General features: G+C 44.8%; 1 protein-coding gene across 1 annotated transcript in view; it reads right to left on the bottom strand.

Annotated features, from left to right (window-relative positions):
* FAM124A (family with sequence similarity 124 member A) overlaps positions 1-1,613 on the bottom strand; it is an 83,510-nt gene extending 81,897 nt beyond the window's left edge. The window contains exon 1 of the mRNA XM_036250566.1: positions 1,549-1,613. Coding sequence (XP_036106459.1) covers positions 1,549-1,613 — 65 coding nt within the window. The remainder of the gene's footprint in view (positions 1-1,548) is intronic.
* Positions 1,614-16,402: the final 14,789 nt, after the last annotated feature.

The raw sequence follows: 16,402 nt of genomic DNA, 5'->3' as shown, positions 1-16,402 counted from the left end.
TTCCTTGGGATCCCGGGGTGATGTCAAGTGGGTGGATGATGCTCTCCACCCACTTCTAGAAGAGAGAGCCTTTGGAAAAAATATTTGTTTTAGGTGAGCTTTGCAAATTGAAAACAAATGGATTAGTCAGTGCTTTATTAAACCGAGCTGAAAATGAGCTGGTTTTTTGCTTGCCTTTTTTCTTCTCATGGTCCATCTAACTAGAGGCAGGAAGGGGAAAAAAAGCCAACGATCTTTAATTAAAGTTGATAAATACCACATATACAAAGTGTGGGGAAAAGCAACGGAAGTCAGCATTTGGACTCAGGTAACTACACTGGAGTGTCATTGGGATCTGCAGTGAACCACAGAAGATCATAAGTTTGGATAACAGGGAAAAGCCATTGCAGGGTACATACTTTAGGGTATAATGTCCCAGATTTGGGTAAGAAATGTCAGTGGAGGCTGCAAAGAAGGAGGGTCTGAGTAGGGAGCCCTTGTTGGGGTCAGGTCAGAACCCTGGGTCCATCTGGGCTTGGACTCTCTTTCCACCCTCACCCGGTTGCCAAACCCTGAGATTAGTCTAAACCTCCCGAACCTTCCAGGATCAAGGCTTACTGTCTGGGCAGCTGCAACCCTGCCCCAGGGTTACTGCAAATAGGAAAATACGCCCTTTCCTCTTAGGTCAGTACCCACATCCTGGACACAGGACTGGCGCTGACTCTGTTCAGGGAAATCCTCAGGAGATAGGGGCTGGGTGGAAACCTTTACAGGGACTTTCACCTCCTTAAGACATTCAGGAAACCGGTTGTGTTGAGAGAGAGCTAATTAGTCTCCAAAGGTTTAGGGTAACTGAGTCTGGTGAAGTGAAGAGGACATTAAATATGTCATCATCCCACCATCTTCATCTCACCTGTACCCAAGGCAAACGGTTTCAGGTGGGACATGTATACACAGAGGTGAGGAAGGTCAGCGGGGGGCAGCTGAGGAGTTGGGGGGAGGGGAGAATGTCTCATCAAGCACAGTAAAGTCACAGAGTTAAAAATGCCATCCTCTTAGACGACTTCTGAAAGACTTTTATGTGCCAGGTGTCCTACCCTCTTTTCCTCCTCCCGGAGCCCCATTTCGGACTCCAGGGGGCTCCGGGGCCACAGGAAGAAAGTCCTCACGGAAGGTCGAAACAGGTGCAAGAGCATCTCCTGTCTCTCTAACGATGATCTCGGAGGACACTACATTTGCCTGGCACTCCACATCATCTTAGTGAGAGCGGAGGGCAGGAGGGGCTGCTATGGGGGGCAGTGGCGAGTACTCTGAACTCCGAGTCTTTTCGCTTTCCTCCCCACCCCTGGCGTGGGCCGGTCCCGTCGCGGGCAGCCATGGACCACGCGACTCTGCCCGCAGGGCTCGCCACAGCCCCTCCGGCTTCCCGGGGGGCCCGGCGGGACTGGCAGCCCCGGCCACAGCGGCCCCGGCTCTGCCGTGGGGTCCAGGAAGGTCCCAGGCCAGAGAGGAGTCGCCTCGCAACTCGGAGAGCGCCCCCAACCCACCGCCCGGCCCGGCTCGGCTCACCCTCCGGTCTCGGCGCCCGAGTCCACACAGTCATCCTCCTCGCCGCCGCCCGCCTTGGGGTCCATGGCGCGCTCCCCGCCGCGCTCCACTTGCGGGTACTGGCGTGATCTGGGGTGCGCTCCCTCCGGGCCGCCCAGCCCAGCGCAGCCCGAGCTGGTGGGGTTCCCTGCCAGCGTCTCCCGGTCCCGGCTGGGGCAACTCCAGCGCCGCCCGCGGTTCCCTGCGCCGCGCCCTCTCCTGGCCACTAGGGGCCGGACACCCGCGGCCGCTCCCGGCCCACCCCGCCCCGCCCCTCGCCGCTCGGCTTGTGAGCGTGTGCGCGCGAAGGTATGTGCGTGCGCAACAGGGTGTGTGCACAGGGTGTGAGCGTGTGCGCGCAGTGAGTGCCTGCACAAGAGGGTGTGTGCGTGCGCAAGAGAGTGTGTACACGGGGTGTAAGCATGTGCGCGCGCAGATGTGTACATGTGCGCGAGCATGTGTGAGCTCGCGTGTGCCGCGCCAGTGTGTGATGTGTGTGCATGAGCTGGAGAGGTGTATGAGGTCGCGTGTGCCTGTGCTTGTGGTGTGATGTGGGTGGGTGGATGAAATATGTATTTGTAGGTGCACACTTCTGTGTATGTATTGAATGCGATTGCTCCGGTGCCCGTCTGTGCTTTGTGTAAGTGTGTGTGTGCGCATGGCACCGCCCTCTCCCCTGGGTCCACAGTCTGTGAATCGGAGCTCCAGCGATTGTCCCTAGGTTCCCTAGCCCTGCGCTGAGAGCTGCATGGAGAAATACGGGACCGCACTGTGAAAGCAAGGAGAATCTGTTTCACTCTTGGGACTAGTTTGAACATCTAGGTGTATTCTTCTAGTTTCCTCAGAATTGCCAACACTGAATTCATTATCAGGTTTCTTAGCACAGGTCTGAGTGGCCTCCCACCATCCAACTTGCTAGTTTACAATCCATGTCATGAATTCTTTTGCTATTAAAAAAAAACCAAAATGTCTAAAAATAAATTTTAAGTCCTAAGATGTACCTTCAGTCAGGAATTGTTGCAGTAAGGGGATAATGGATGTTTGCAAAGTACCACTTCAAGGCCTCAGGGTGAGTTAGTGATCACTACTGGAGGTGCTCTTAGGTGAGGCCTGATGGAAGCTTGTGGGGAGGGAGGATCAGAACACTTTGGATTTAATTCTGCCACCCCTGTCAGAATCAGAAGGCACTCATTCGTACTTTCTTCTGTTGCAAGGCAAGTTATTTAACCTCTTTGAGACTTAATTTGCTTATCTGTAGATGAGGCTATTGATATGTACCTATAGCCTGTTGTGAATTTAATGAATGCATTATGTCAAATACTTAGCATCTGTCCTGATACATGCCACGCACTAGGCAGAGGCAGCTATCATTACATCGGAATCTCAACTCCCAAAACAGTGTCACACTGGGTGACAAGTGATCCGCTGAGGAGGAATGTATTTTCTTTCATTTGTCCCTCTTCCTTCCCTTTATTTCTTCCTTCCCACTTACCCGTCTCTGGCTATCCAGTCCTACCTACTCTTAATTAAATTATACAAACGAGAAACCAATGAACAAAATAATAGAAATTCAACCTCATCGTGAAGGAAAAAACAGGTAAATATGCCAACCCCAAATCTTAACTGAATTTTTCTTACTGACCATAAAATTCCTTTTACACAAAACAGAAGTGGATATATTCCACTCAATTTGTGCTCATTAGCCCTGGCCAGTTTGGCTCAGCGGTTAGAGCGTCGGCCTGCGGTCCGGAGAGATCCGGGTTCGGTTCCCGCTAAGGGCAAGTACTTCGGTTGCAGTTTGTCCCCGGCCCTGGTTGGTCGTGCGGGTGGCAGCCACTCGATGTGTCCCTTCACGTCGATGTTTCTCTCTCTCTCTCTCTCTCTCCCTCCCACTCTATCTGTACAAAAAATGGAAAAATATCCTCGGGTGAGGATAAAAAAAAAAAAAAAAAATTTGTGCTCATTAACTGTGCTCAAAGCATGCCAGTTCTTCGACGGGGATTTCCTCCCACCCCATGTACTGATTTCTAAAAGAAAATTCTCATATGAACAAAAGAAACTTGATGAGTGATCTACTACACAACGCCATTAATGACCATTTTAAATTTATCAATTCATTCAATGACTATTTAACCAGACAGGAAGGTGAATTCTGAATATACAAATGAGAGAAAACAGCAGCAGATATGATGCCTGCCCTCAGGGAATTTATAATCCAGAAAGGGAGACTAAGTGAGTAAATTATATATATGTTAACACATGTAAGACATAAATGGAGATAAATCTATGAAGGGAAATAATAGTGTGCCCTGAGAAAAGAGAACATAATTTTTTTGTTTTCTTTTTATTTGCAATTTTTATTAATTTATTTTTGTTACATATGTCACCCCCCCCAACCCTCTTCCTTCCCGCCTCCCCAGCATTGTTGTCTATGTCCATTGGTTACATATGGGTATATAAATTCTTTAGTTTGTCTCATCCCTCTACCCCACCCTCCTCTTCTGAGGTTTGTCAGTCTGAACCCTACTCCTTTTTATGTCTCTGGGTCTATTTTCATTACATTCCACAAATAAGTGACATCGTGTGATATTTGTCGTTCTCTGATTGGTTTATTTAGCTTAGCATAATACTCTTGAGGTTCCTCCATGTTGTCTCAAAGGAAAAAGAGATCTATCTTTCGTACAGCTGCAGTGTTTCATTGTGTAAATGTACCACAGCTTTTTTTTTTTTTTTATCCACCCATCTATTGATGGACACTTGGGCTGTTTTCAGATCTTAGCAATTGTAAATAGTGCTGCTATGAACATACAGGTACATATATTCTTTCTGATTGGGATACATTCCTAGAAGAGGGATCAATGGATCAAATGGCAGTTCACTTTTTAATTTTTTTTAGGAAACACCATATTGTTTTCCACAGTGGCTACACCAGTCTGCGTTCCCACCAGCAGTGTACTAGAGTCCCCTTTGCTCTACACCCTCCCCTGCACTTGTTGTTTGATGATTTGTCAATGGCAGCCATTCTGGCAGGTGTGAGGTGATACCTCACAGTTGTTTTAATTTGTATCTATATGTCTCTTGGCCACTTGTATATCCTGTTTGGAGAGGTGTCTATTTAGGTCCTCTGCCCATTTTTTAATGGAGTTCTTCATCTTCCTTTTGTTGAGTTGTATGAGTACTCTACATATTTTGGAAATTAACCCCTTATCTGATGTATCGTTGGGAATTATGCTCTCCCATACAGTGGGTTCCTTTTTCATTTTGATGCTTGTTTATTTTGCTGTGCAGAAGCTTTTTAGTTTGATGTAGTCCCATGTATTAATTTTTTCCTTTGTTTCTCTTGCCTTAGGAATCGTATCAGTGAAAATTCTGCTGTGCAGGATGTCTGAAATTTTGTTGTCTACATTTTCTTCTAGGATTTTTATGGATTCATAAATTACATTAAGTCTTTTATCTATTTTGAGTATATTCTTGTGTATGGTGTAAGTTGGTGGTCTAGTTTCATTTTTTTGCATGTAGCTGTCCAATTTTCCCAACACCATTTATTAAAGAGGCTGTCTTTACTCCACTGTATGCTCTTGCCACCTTTGTCAAATATTAGTTGAGCATAATGTCTTGGGTCCATTTCTGGGTTCTCTGTTTTGTTCCATTGATCTATATGCCTGTTCTTGTGCCAGTACCAGGCTGGTTTGATTACAGTAGCTTTGTAGTATAACCTGATATCCAGTATTGTGATCCCTCCTACTTTGTTCTTCTTTTTCAAGATTGCTGTGGCTATTTTGGGTCTTTTCTGGTTTCATATAAACTTTTGGAGTGTTAGTTCTAGTTCTGTGAAATACGTCGTTGGTATTTTGATGGAAATTGCCTTGAACCTATAGATTATTTTGGGTAATATGGACACTTTAATGATGTTAATTCTTCTAATCCATGAACAAGGTATATGCTTCCACTTTTTTATTTCTTCCTCTATTTCTTTTGTCAATGTCCTATAGTTTTCTGCAAATAGGTCCTTTACTTCTTTGGTTGTTTATTCTTAGAAATCTTAATTTTTTGCGGCAATGGTAAATGGGATTGTTTTTTAAGTTTCTCTTTCTGTGAGTTCATTATTGGTGTATAAGAATGTCGTCATTTTCTTGATGTTAATTTTGTATCCTGCTACTTTGCCAAATTTGTTTATTAAATCTAGTAGATTTTTGATGGAATCTTTAGGGTTTTTTATGTACAATATCATGTCATCTACAAATAATGACAGTTTTACTTCAAGAGAACATAATTTAAATTTGAGTGTCAGAAAAATCTCTCTCAGGAAGGGATATTTTAGCCCTTTTCTGCATCAGGGACTTTGTACTTGTTGTTCCTTCTCCTTGGAATATTTTCTTTCAGATTTTCTGCAAAACTCCTGCTATATATCTTTCAGGACTCTGTTTAAATGTTCTCTCACCAGGGAGCCCTTCCCAACACATCCTGCATCACAGAATCTTCTTACCCCTCTCTACTCTTTCTTGTAATTCTAGCAGCTCCAGGTAAATGAATGATTTAATTACCTGCTCTTATATCCCCAACTCTAGCTCAAAAATGCCAGCTCCATGAAAGCAGGGACTTGGTTTTTTTGGGGGTTGGCCTATTTACTTTTTTTCTTAATTATGAGCTTGTATTTCTATTCTTCTCTTGTGAATATGAATGGAAGGGAAGCAGCCGCAGAGTGAGGGTGGGCTGTGAGGAGAGTGTTCCCAGTGGAGACTGGCAAGGGGTGGAGGGCACTTAGCATTTGATGGGAGGTGGAGTGAAGGACAGCCAGGTGACCAGAAGAACACAAAATGGCGAAGATGATAGTGAGACATTTCTGCATAAATGTGATATCTCCAGGAAGTCAATAAATACTTATATAGCCTATTTGTGTAATAGAAGGACAAATACAGTGTCAATGAAGCCAGATGAAAGGGATTGACAAAAGTGGAAAAATAGGTAAGTATAATGAACATTCCACCATCTTGTTATCCTACCGCAAAAGAACCTACCTCTGTGTATTCTGTATAGGGGCAATTCATATTTGTCACCTAATTTAATCCTTGTCAAAGAAAGAAAGGTTTATTTTTCCACTTTACAGTAAAGGAAACTAAACCTTAGTGAGTTCAACTGCCTGCCCCAGGCCGCCCAGCGAGGGAGTGGAGAGGCCAGGTAGCCCGTAAATGCCATGGTGTTTGTATCATCTACCTGGAGGGCTAATGGATGGGCCAGTCATTCCCTCAGCAAGATGGCGTTAAGAAAAAGGTCAGAGATGCTACTTAAATTATTTCAGTCTTTTTTAAATATCCAGAGAAAGGTCAGACCAGACAAAAACCTGGCCACATCTCAGAATGATGCTCCCCTGGACCCCAGGAACCCCAGCGTTATTTATCATTGGCACAGCATCTCATGGCAACTCAGCAATGCATTTATCAGCGGGAAGAAGTTGGAAGGGGGATCACTGTCCCTCTGAGCAGATGTACTGTGGATCAGTGTGGGCTCCCACGTCAGGCTTTAGGTCTTAGGAGCCTCACTTTATTTGTATTTTTTTGAGAATTAGGGCTATGAGCAGGGAATTAGCACAGGGATCCTGTAGTGATCACCATAGGGTATCCTGTCCATAACCTTGCATGGTTTCCAGGTTCTACTTCCCACTATTTAGTATCAATCACTTTAATCATGGAGGGTGCATCTCACCCTGTAGGATGGGAGCAGGGGAATGTCACTGGTCTGTTTAGGGTGCCCTGCCTGGTGTCTTAAAGATGATCCCATCAGGGTCTGGAACAGTGTGAGAGAACACTGCAGTATGGTGGGAAATGCACTACGCCAGGTAACAGGAAACCTGACTTCTGGACCTGAATTTGTCATGTCACTAGAGGAAAAGGGTAGACCATGAACTGTTTTAAAAGCTCTTACAGCATGTTAAGGATTGTTGTAGGGGCTTTACAGACACAGCATCTTTAATCCTCCACAAAACCCTTGAGGCTCCCGTCTTCTATAAAACGGAGTTGTTGATGTGAATCTCAGACTCGAAGCTCTCTAGAAACAGTGGAGCATATGAACATAAGATGTCACTGACTTTTTAATCACTTCTTCTCAGGCAGATTTTAACAACACTCTCATGTTTTATTTCACCATTATACGTTTTTCAGTCTTTGTTGATGTTATTGCATGTGTTGGTATTAGGAATATGAGGACATTCATCCATTTATTGAGCACACAGTGTGCCAGGCAGTGGCTGGGTAGCAGGGACACACTGGGGAAGAGGTCAGAGGCTGTGGTTGGCCAAAGGGACCTTTCTTCTTCTATTTTTTAGAGAAAGGGTTGGAGGGAGAAAGAGAGAGAGAGAGGGTGAGAGAGAGAGAAACATTGACATGAATAAGAAACATCAATCAGTTACTTCCCACATGTGCCCCTGCTGGGACTCAAACCTGCAATTTAGGTATGTGCCCTGCCAGGGAATCAAACTGGCCACCTTTTAGTGTGTGGGAAGATGTTCCAACCAACCGAGCTACACCAGTCAGGGCCTAAATGGAGGTTTTGAGGTCAGTTTATCATAGTCTAGCCCCATGGGCAGGACTGGCCTTCCCACCAGGCCTAACCTTCCCCAAGGGGTTCCGCAAGCCCCACCAGGTCCCTGGCAGCCATTAGAGTAAGCCTGGCACATCAAAGTCCTTTACTGGAGAAAAAAAATCTCAAGATAATCTGATGGTAAATAAAGAGCATCCATTTTGATGATGAGAGAGATTGGTAATCAAGAAGGCCAAAAGTCATTGGGAGGGGGCCAAGGGTTTTGAACAACAGAAGATAAGCAGCCAAGATAAGAATTTAAAGGCCTATAGATTAAAAAACAGATAAAAATCAAAATCTCCTAGGCATGGCGTTTTCCAGGCTTTGAGTGTTAGAGGGGAGGTAGACCTTTCACACCCCTGACGGAGCCCCCCGGGCCCTTTGCTGCCGGGCCTGCCCTCACCCAGTTCCCCAGATGAAGTGCCGGTGAAGTGTCAAACGGCAGTTAGATCTCAAAGATATATTGGCTTGGAAAATTTTGTTCATTTATTTTTATTTAATACTTTGTTTTCAAAAAAACATGTTTCCCAGAAAGAAACATTTCAGGTTAAAGAGACACATGACAAAAACAAACAAACAAACAAAAACAACAGCAACAAAAAAACAACCTCTTTCTTCCAAGTCTCCAGAAGAGTTTGTCTGATGTGAAAAATAAATATTATGATCATGACAAGAAAAATGATAAACTATTGACAAATCTACTTAGACAAAGAAAGCCATGAGCCTTCCATGCAAGCATAAGGGGACCAGATGGCAAAGGGAAAATGAAACTAAAGATAAACGGTTGAGTTGGAAAATAATCTCATTAAAATATAAATGACTTGGCTTCGATAAGGGAGAGCAGAGAGAGTGGTCCTGCGTGGAGCCTTTCCAAGGACTCTCAGCCTGCTGCTTGTGGGTGAGAGCTGGAGACCAAGACCACCCATCTGACCACGTGCCCGTGGCTACCTCTCCAGCCACCAGTGCTGGCAGAAAGATGAGACAGAACAAGAAAGACCTCTGGAAAAGTGTTGTGGAAATTTAAGAGTCCAGTGAAATCCTAGACCCAGAACACTGCCCTGCAGGCCCCTGTGAGGACACGCGTGCCTTCTGGGAACTGAGGGTCACCTACTTATCCCCATATTACTCATCACGAACGCACGGTCCTCCTCTCATTCCCTCTTTCCTTCAGTGCCCAGTCCTCCACAGCTCTACTTGTCTTAGTTTGTTAGGGCTGCCATAGCAAAACATCACAGACCAGCTGGCTTAAACTTCTACAATAGAAGCTTCTTTTCTCACACTTCTGGAGGCTGAAGTCCAAGATCAAGACCTGTTGGCAGGTTTGATTGCTCCTGAGGCCTCTCTCCTGTCCTTCCTCTGTGTGCACACATCCTTGGTGTCTCTTTGTGTGTCCAAATTTCCTCTTTTTATAAGGATACCAATAATAGTGGATTAGGGCCCATGCTAACTGCTAAATGCCTTATTTTAACATAATTACCTCCTGAATGTGACCTTCAAATACAGTCACATTCCGAGGTCCTCGGGGTTATGGCTTTAATGTATGAACTTGAGGCACACAATTTAGCCCATAACACTGCCTTTGAAGAAGTCTCACATAGGAGACAGGAAAGACTTATCATGGGAAAGACTCAGTTTTTATGCTGGCCAGTGTGCCTGAGTTCAAACCCTGCTGCTATCGCTAGGTTTGTGATCTGGGGCAAGCTACTCCAGCTCTTTAGAGTCAGTTTCCTCGTTGGTATTGTTGGCTTTGTGAGGACTGAGACGTTAATACGCAGAGAGTACTGAGATCGTGTTTGGCGCGTGGGAAGTGCTGGATATTATCATTTCGCTCTGCAGTCGGCTTTCAAATCTGTATCTCTTTTCAGATGCTCTCACAAGTCTGTATCTACTGTCCAAATGCTCTTGACCCTCTCCACATGAATGCCATGCACTCCTCAGTCCTCCAAGTGTTGTTGACCCGAGTATCTGGCTGGATCTAGTCCAGATAAACAGAGCTCCTGCCCTTGAATTCTAACAGTCACTAGTGAAAGATCCAGACAAGGAAACCTAAACCTCCAAACACTGTCATTAATCTTATGACCGATGTGTTGGTGATTCAGTTTAGAAACATGTACAAGATGCTATTAGGACCCATGTAAGGGAGGAAACAATAGATACTGAGTAGGGTGGGAGGGGAGGGGGAAAGAGGAGGAATTTACTGGAATTGATTTAACACAGAGAAAACAAAGGTTGAGACATAAAAAGGGAATAGAGTTCACCAAATAGACAGAAAGATGGAAGGTCAGAAACCTTTCTTTTTGTTTTCAATCCTCACCTGAGGACATTTTTCCATTTTTTGTTCTGATAGAGTGGGAGGAAGAGAGAGAACATCGATGTGAAAGGGACACCTCGGGTGGTTGCCACCCGCACGACCCAACCAGGGTCGGGGACAAACTGCAACCGAGATACGTGCCCTTAGCAGGAACCAAACCCGGGTCTCTCTGGACCGCAGGCCGACGCTCTAACCGCTGAGCCAAACTGGCCAGGGCAGAAACCTTTCTTTTTTGAGGTCTAGGCCATTAGCATTTCCTTCTCCTCCACACCCCCAGCTCACCCACCACCCTCTACCCCACTCTCTGCTGTTGATATCACAGACGTCCTAATTCCCGCCCTGGCCCTGCGAGGGCCTCAGCACTGTTCACACTCGTCCTCACTCAATTCCTGCCTTTATTTGCAGCTCCAACAGCAATTAAAAACTCCAAGATATGCCCTGGCCGGTTTGTGCAGTGGTTAGAGCATTGGCCTGAGGACCAATGAGTCTTGGGTTCGATTTCGGCCAAGGGCATGTGCCTCCGTTGAGGTTTGGGTCGTGCAGGAGGCAACCAGTTGATGTGTCCCTCTCAGGTCGATCTTTCTCTCTCTCTCCCTTTCTCTCCACCTCTCTTCCTTCCACTGTACCTGCAGATAAATAGAAAAATATCATTGGATAAGGATTAACAAACAAACAAAAGAACAAAAAACCTCCAAGATACAAATTTATGACTACCCATTCCAGTCCTTTCTATTGTGGTTCTGTGTCCCCACCTTTACTTAACCTCATAAAGACTTATGTCTACACATCTCACAACTGGGCCACCCTGAAAGGTCTCTGGATACATCTGCTGCTTCAAGAGCTACTGCCCACAGCACAGCTTCGAGAACGTTCATTTCCTCCATCTCCCCCAGAATCAGGCGGACCCCACAACCGGCCGGGCCTCCTGCCTTGGCGCCCTCCCCAGCCTCACTTCTCTCTGACGGATGCTGTCCATCGGTGCTCTGTCAGGGACAGCACTGGCCCTGGGGACGCACAGATACAAAGGACACAATTTTTGCCCTTAAATTGCTGCCAGCTATATTTAAGAGTTAAAAAGTAACTGATAGTTTGAAAACAATGTGATAATTTTTCTCAAGCCTAAAATCAGGCTCAGGGCGCCCTCCTCTCCCCTGTAGTCCCTGGATCTTTAATATAAAACCTGTTGGTGTACACACCTTGTTTGCTGGCTTTTTTTTTTTTTTTTTTTTTTTACCAGAACTATGTCTGAGAGCCCTTTTTCTGTGTTGTGGGTTTACAAGTGTGGTGGCCACTGACTGAGAAGCACGTTAGGTGGGCTGGCTGGGGTTGTGGAGAAGCCTCAGGCTCAGACAACCACTCTGCCCTGTCACCAGTAGGCAGTGTCCAGACTTGACAGGCTGTCTTCAAGGCAGCAATAAGAGGAACAACTGACAGTATCTTTGGTGTTCCCTGATGCTGGTGACGATGCTGCTTGCCCTGGCAACACGGTTATTTTCTTTTTTAAATGTTTTATTGATTTTTAGAGAGAGAGGAAGAGATAGAAACATCAATGAGAGAGAAACATTGATCAGCTGCCTCCTGCACGCCCCCTCCTGGAATTGAGCCCACAACCTGGGCATGTGTCCTGACTGAGAATCGAACAGGGACCTCTCAGTCCCTGGGGCGATGCTCAATCCACTGAACCACACTGGCTGGGCATGGTGGTTGTTTTTAAAAATAATTTTTTTTTATCCTCACCCGAGGACATTTTTTTTCCATTTTTTGTTCAGATAGAGTGGAAGGGAGAGAGAGGAAGAGAGAGAGAGAAACATCGACGTGAAAGGGACACATCGAGTGGCTGCCACCCGCATGACCAATCAGGGCCGGGGACAAACTGCAACCGAGGTACATGCCCTTAGTGGGAACTGAACCCAGGTCTCTCTGGACCGCAGGCCAACGCTCTAACCACTGAGCATACCGGCCAGGGCTGTTGTTTTTCATAAATAGTCTGAGAATCTGAGCTTGTCAACATTCACCATGAGTACTTTCAAATCAAAGTTTACATAAGGCTCCTATCTCCTCTAGCCTACTCAGAAACTAGCCCTTTGCTTGCCCCTTTTCTCTGCTCTATCTACCTCTCCTGGGGTCTCTCCCATCAACATTTAAATACACTTATCTCTGTCATGTTGAAAAAGAAAAAAAAGTCTTTGTAAGACCACATCCTCTTTCATCAACTGCCACTCCTTCACACAGCCAGCTTCCTGAAAGCATTGTCCCTATTTATCACTTCCATTTCCTTTCCATCCAGATAGGTTTCAGTTTCCGTAGACACTATTGACTCCTCCCTTTTTCTTGGAAGAGTCTCTCCCCGATCTCCATGGTATGAAGCTTGGGGTTTTCTTCCCACAGCTCTGGTCCTGTGTACTTTGTCTCCCATGCAGCTTCCTCTATGTCTTCATGAATCAGTCCTCAAAGTCTGTTCCCAAGTTGTCTTCTCTTCTTTTCACCTTTTCCCTTGGCCCATGATTTCAACTGATGTACATGGCTCCCAGTGACAATCAGCTCTGACATCTTCTCTGTGCCTGAGACCTGTTGATCTCACTGTCTCTTCGACAGCTTTTCTTGGATATCTCAAAGGCACTTCCAGTGAAAATTATACGAACTAAACTCATGATCACCACCCCCACTGTGCCATGATTCTTTTCCCGTTTCTCGTGTCAGGGAGTGGCACCCTCATTTGTCTGAGTATCAAGCCAGAGATTACATGTCATCCTTAAAAACACTCTCTCCCTTACCCATTTATCAGCTCATCACCGGGCCCTGTCATATCTGCTGGATGTGCCCGGAAATATTTCTCTGTCTTCCTACCCCACTGTCATCATTTTAGTGCATTCTTTTCATCTCTCTAGGCTAGCTTACTACACTTGTCTTTCAAATGGCTCTCCACACCCGTCCCGGCCTCTTATCCAGTCACTGTACTGTAGCCAGGGTGCTCCTTCTGAAAGGCAGATCTAGCCGTGTCATCCCCTCTACAGCCTAAACAAGAGCAATAACTTCCTGCTGCTCTTAGGATGGAGACCAGAATTGAACCAAACCATGTGTCATCACAGTCTCCCCCTTTCTCCATGCATTGTCTGTGCTCCAATTATACTAGCCTCCTTTCGTTTCTCCAATGACCAGCTGTGCTTTCTGTTCAGGCACAGACCTTTGCATATGCCAGTTTCTCTGTCTGGAATATTCTTCCTGGCTCATAGTCGCCTGGTAGACGGCTACTTGGTTGTTAAATTAACACTCAATCTTTATTGCTTCCGTGATTAGATGTATCCCCCATTTATGCAGCAGAGGACCTTAACAACGTGGTCATTTTATATTTGTGTGGTTCTTTGATCATTCCTTCTTTTCACTTCTACATTTTAAGCATCATGAAGATCAGATGATTCTGTTCAGCATTGCGTCTTCACTGTCTCACATATTGCTTGACACGTGGTACTATTACAACAGATGTTTCTATGCTTAGCACTAACACTGTGCCTAGCACACAGAAGGAATTCTTGAAATGTTTCTAAAAGGGTGATTGAGCACATGGGCTGTGAACATTCTGATGCCTTTTCTAATCCCTTGGAGGAAACTAGAAAAATTCTTCAAGATGTCACTCTTTTAAAAAAAGACTTGCAGTTTTATTAAAGCATTCTTCATGGGCAAGAAAGAACATGTAACAGAGCAGACATAGTTCAAATAATTAAGTTTCACTCCACTGGGAGATTTACTTACTGGAAGAAGCATAAAAAAAGGGTACACTGAGTGACAGTGGTTAATTCCCACAACCCCTCAAGAATTGACCCAAGTGATCCATGGACCCTTCCAGGCATGAATAATCTAATGTGGAAAACATTATATTGTGAACTGGCTGTGCTTCAGTGCTTTCACTTTTTCATAATATTTTCCAGAATTCAAAGTATTATAGCTGAATCATCTCTAGGTGAATTAGATCATTTTCATCTCAGTCTGTTTTTGACTAGCAATGTCCTACTGTGTCACTCCAGGGATCTCACAGGATAGATGTTGCTAAGCACTGAGAATTTTTTTGTTAGAGACTGTAGAATCTTCTCTTCTGGAGGGGAAAGAAACTGCCTTTTAAACATCAGGATACCTTAGTTCCTCAGGGTTAGGTTCAATGTTTGCCTGCTGAAGGGAAGTGGGCTGATTCCATAAGTCCATGGGGCTCCCTCTGCATGATGATTCCACGATCCTATTAATGTTTGACAGAAGGGCAAGTCTAAATGTGCAATTCCATATAAACCCTGACTTTTCTCTTGGGGATGAAGTTAAATAAATGATGGATATATCGGAGGGATGGGAATCTGGCTCTGTGCATTGGAATAGTAACTGGCTGCACAGCTTGGTCACCTAGGAAACAAGCAAAGCTTGATATGAGGATGTTGGAGAGCTTATGCTACTGACTCAAAATTTATCTGGATTTGGCTTCATGGTGGGAACACATGTGATATTTTATCTGTGAGTCTGGGAATGCTGACAAATAGTGTTCTAAGTGATTTAAGAGATCAACAGTGCATAAACCAAAAAGATAAAGGTGCAAAGGCTGGCTGTATGTTAAAAAGGTGGAATGTGGGTCAATGAGCTGTGGAGAGCTTTAGGCTGCTTTGCATATGATGCTAAATATCAGAATGATTCAAGGAAAAAAATGACTGAAAAAATGTGCACATTTGGTTTACATTGATACTGAACATTAAGATATTTGAAAACATTCAAATATCTGGCATTACAATAATGAACTTTTTCAATAAAGAATTATGTAGGGTTTTTTCCAATTTCTTTTTATGGTGGTGCATAAATCATTTTTGAAAAGTTTCTTTATTGCCCAGCTGGTGAGGCTCAGTGGTTGAGCATTGACCCATGCACTAAGAGGTCGCAGGTTCGATTCCCAATCAGGGCACATGCCCAGGTTGTGGGCCTGATCCCCAGTGGGGGGCATGCAGGAGGCAGCCAATTGATGTTCTCTCTCATCGATGTTTCTATCTCTCTCTCCCTCTCCCTTCTTCTCTCTCTGAAACCAATAAAGAATTTTTTTTTTAAGAGAAAAGTTTCTTTATTATATGTAACTAGGACTTACATTACATTTCACAATATAACTGATGGCTATCCAGAGAACATTAAAAGAAAAGCATTTTATTATTCTATCATGGAATTTTTTCCAAGAGAAAGATTGTAGACACTTCACCTTGAGCAGTCAGCAGCAGCCCGCACAGACAGCCACGCCCTTCTCCTAGAGCACGCCCTTCCCCTGACACCACTCCTGCTGGGGTTCCTCCCACGTCTCAGGGTGCTGGGGCTTCTCAGATTCCTTTGCCAGGTCTTACAAGTCAATCTGACTTCTTGTGTTGGAGTCTCACTGTTACACTAGTTCTGTCTCCCACCCTCACCTCCAACTCCTATTCATTCTCCACTCATTTCCTTGGTGATTCTAAGTATGCTCATGACTACAAGTACTATCATTATGCTGATGACTTTTAAATTTGTGTCTTTGAACATTTCTCCCAGCTGAGCTCCAACCCTAAGTCCAATTCCCTACACAGCAATTCACCTGGATGTTTGAGATGTGTCAAATCCAACATGCCCCCCACAAAATGATACTCTTCCTCCCCAAACCTACTGCTCTTCCTCCACATTTCTTAGTAAATGATCCTACCAGCCACCAGAAACTAAGAAGTCATCTTGGATATCTTAATCTATCCCACCTTTTATGTCCACTAATCCATTTGTCCTCTTCTTTCCATCTCCACGATTGTCCCCTCAGTCTAGGCCATTGTCATTGCTGACCTAGATGACTGCACCCAGCCTCCTAACTGACACCCCTGTATCTACTCCTGCCTCCTAACAATCTGTTCCCCACACCAGGTGGAGACATTTTATAGAAGTGCAAATCAGGTCATGTTATTACTCTTCTTAAAG

Source organism: Molossus molossus, unplaced genomic scaffold (assembly GCF_014108415.1).
Source record: "Molossus molossus isolate mMolMol1 unplaced genomic scaffold, mMolMol1.p scaffold_m16_p_9, whole genome shotgun sequence".
In the NCBI taxonomy this organism is placed as follows: domain Eukaryota; kingdom Metazoa; phylum Chordata; class Mammalia; order Chiroptera; family Molossidae; genus Molossus; species Molossus molossus.
Note: the sequence above shows the minus strand (reverse complement) of the source record. Positions and strands in the feature narration are given on the sequence as shown.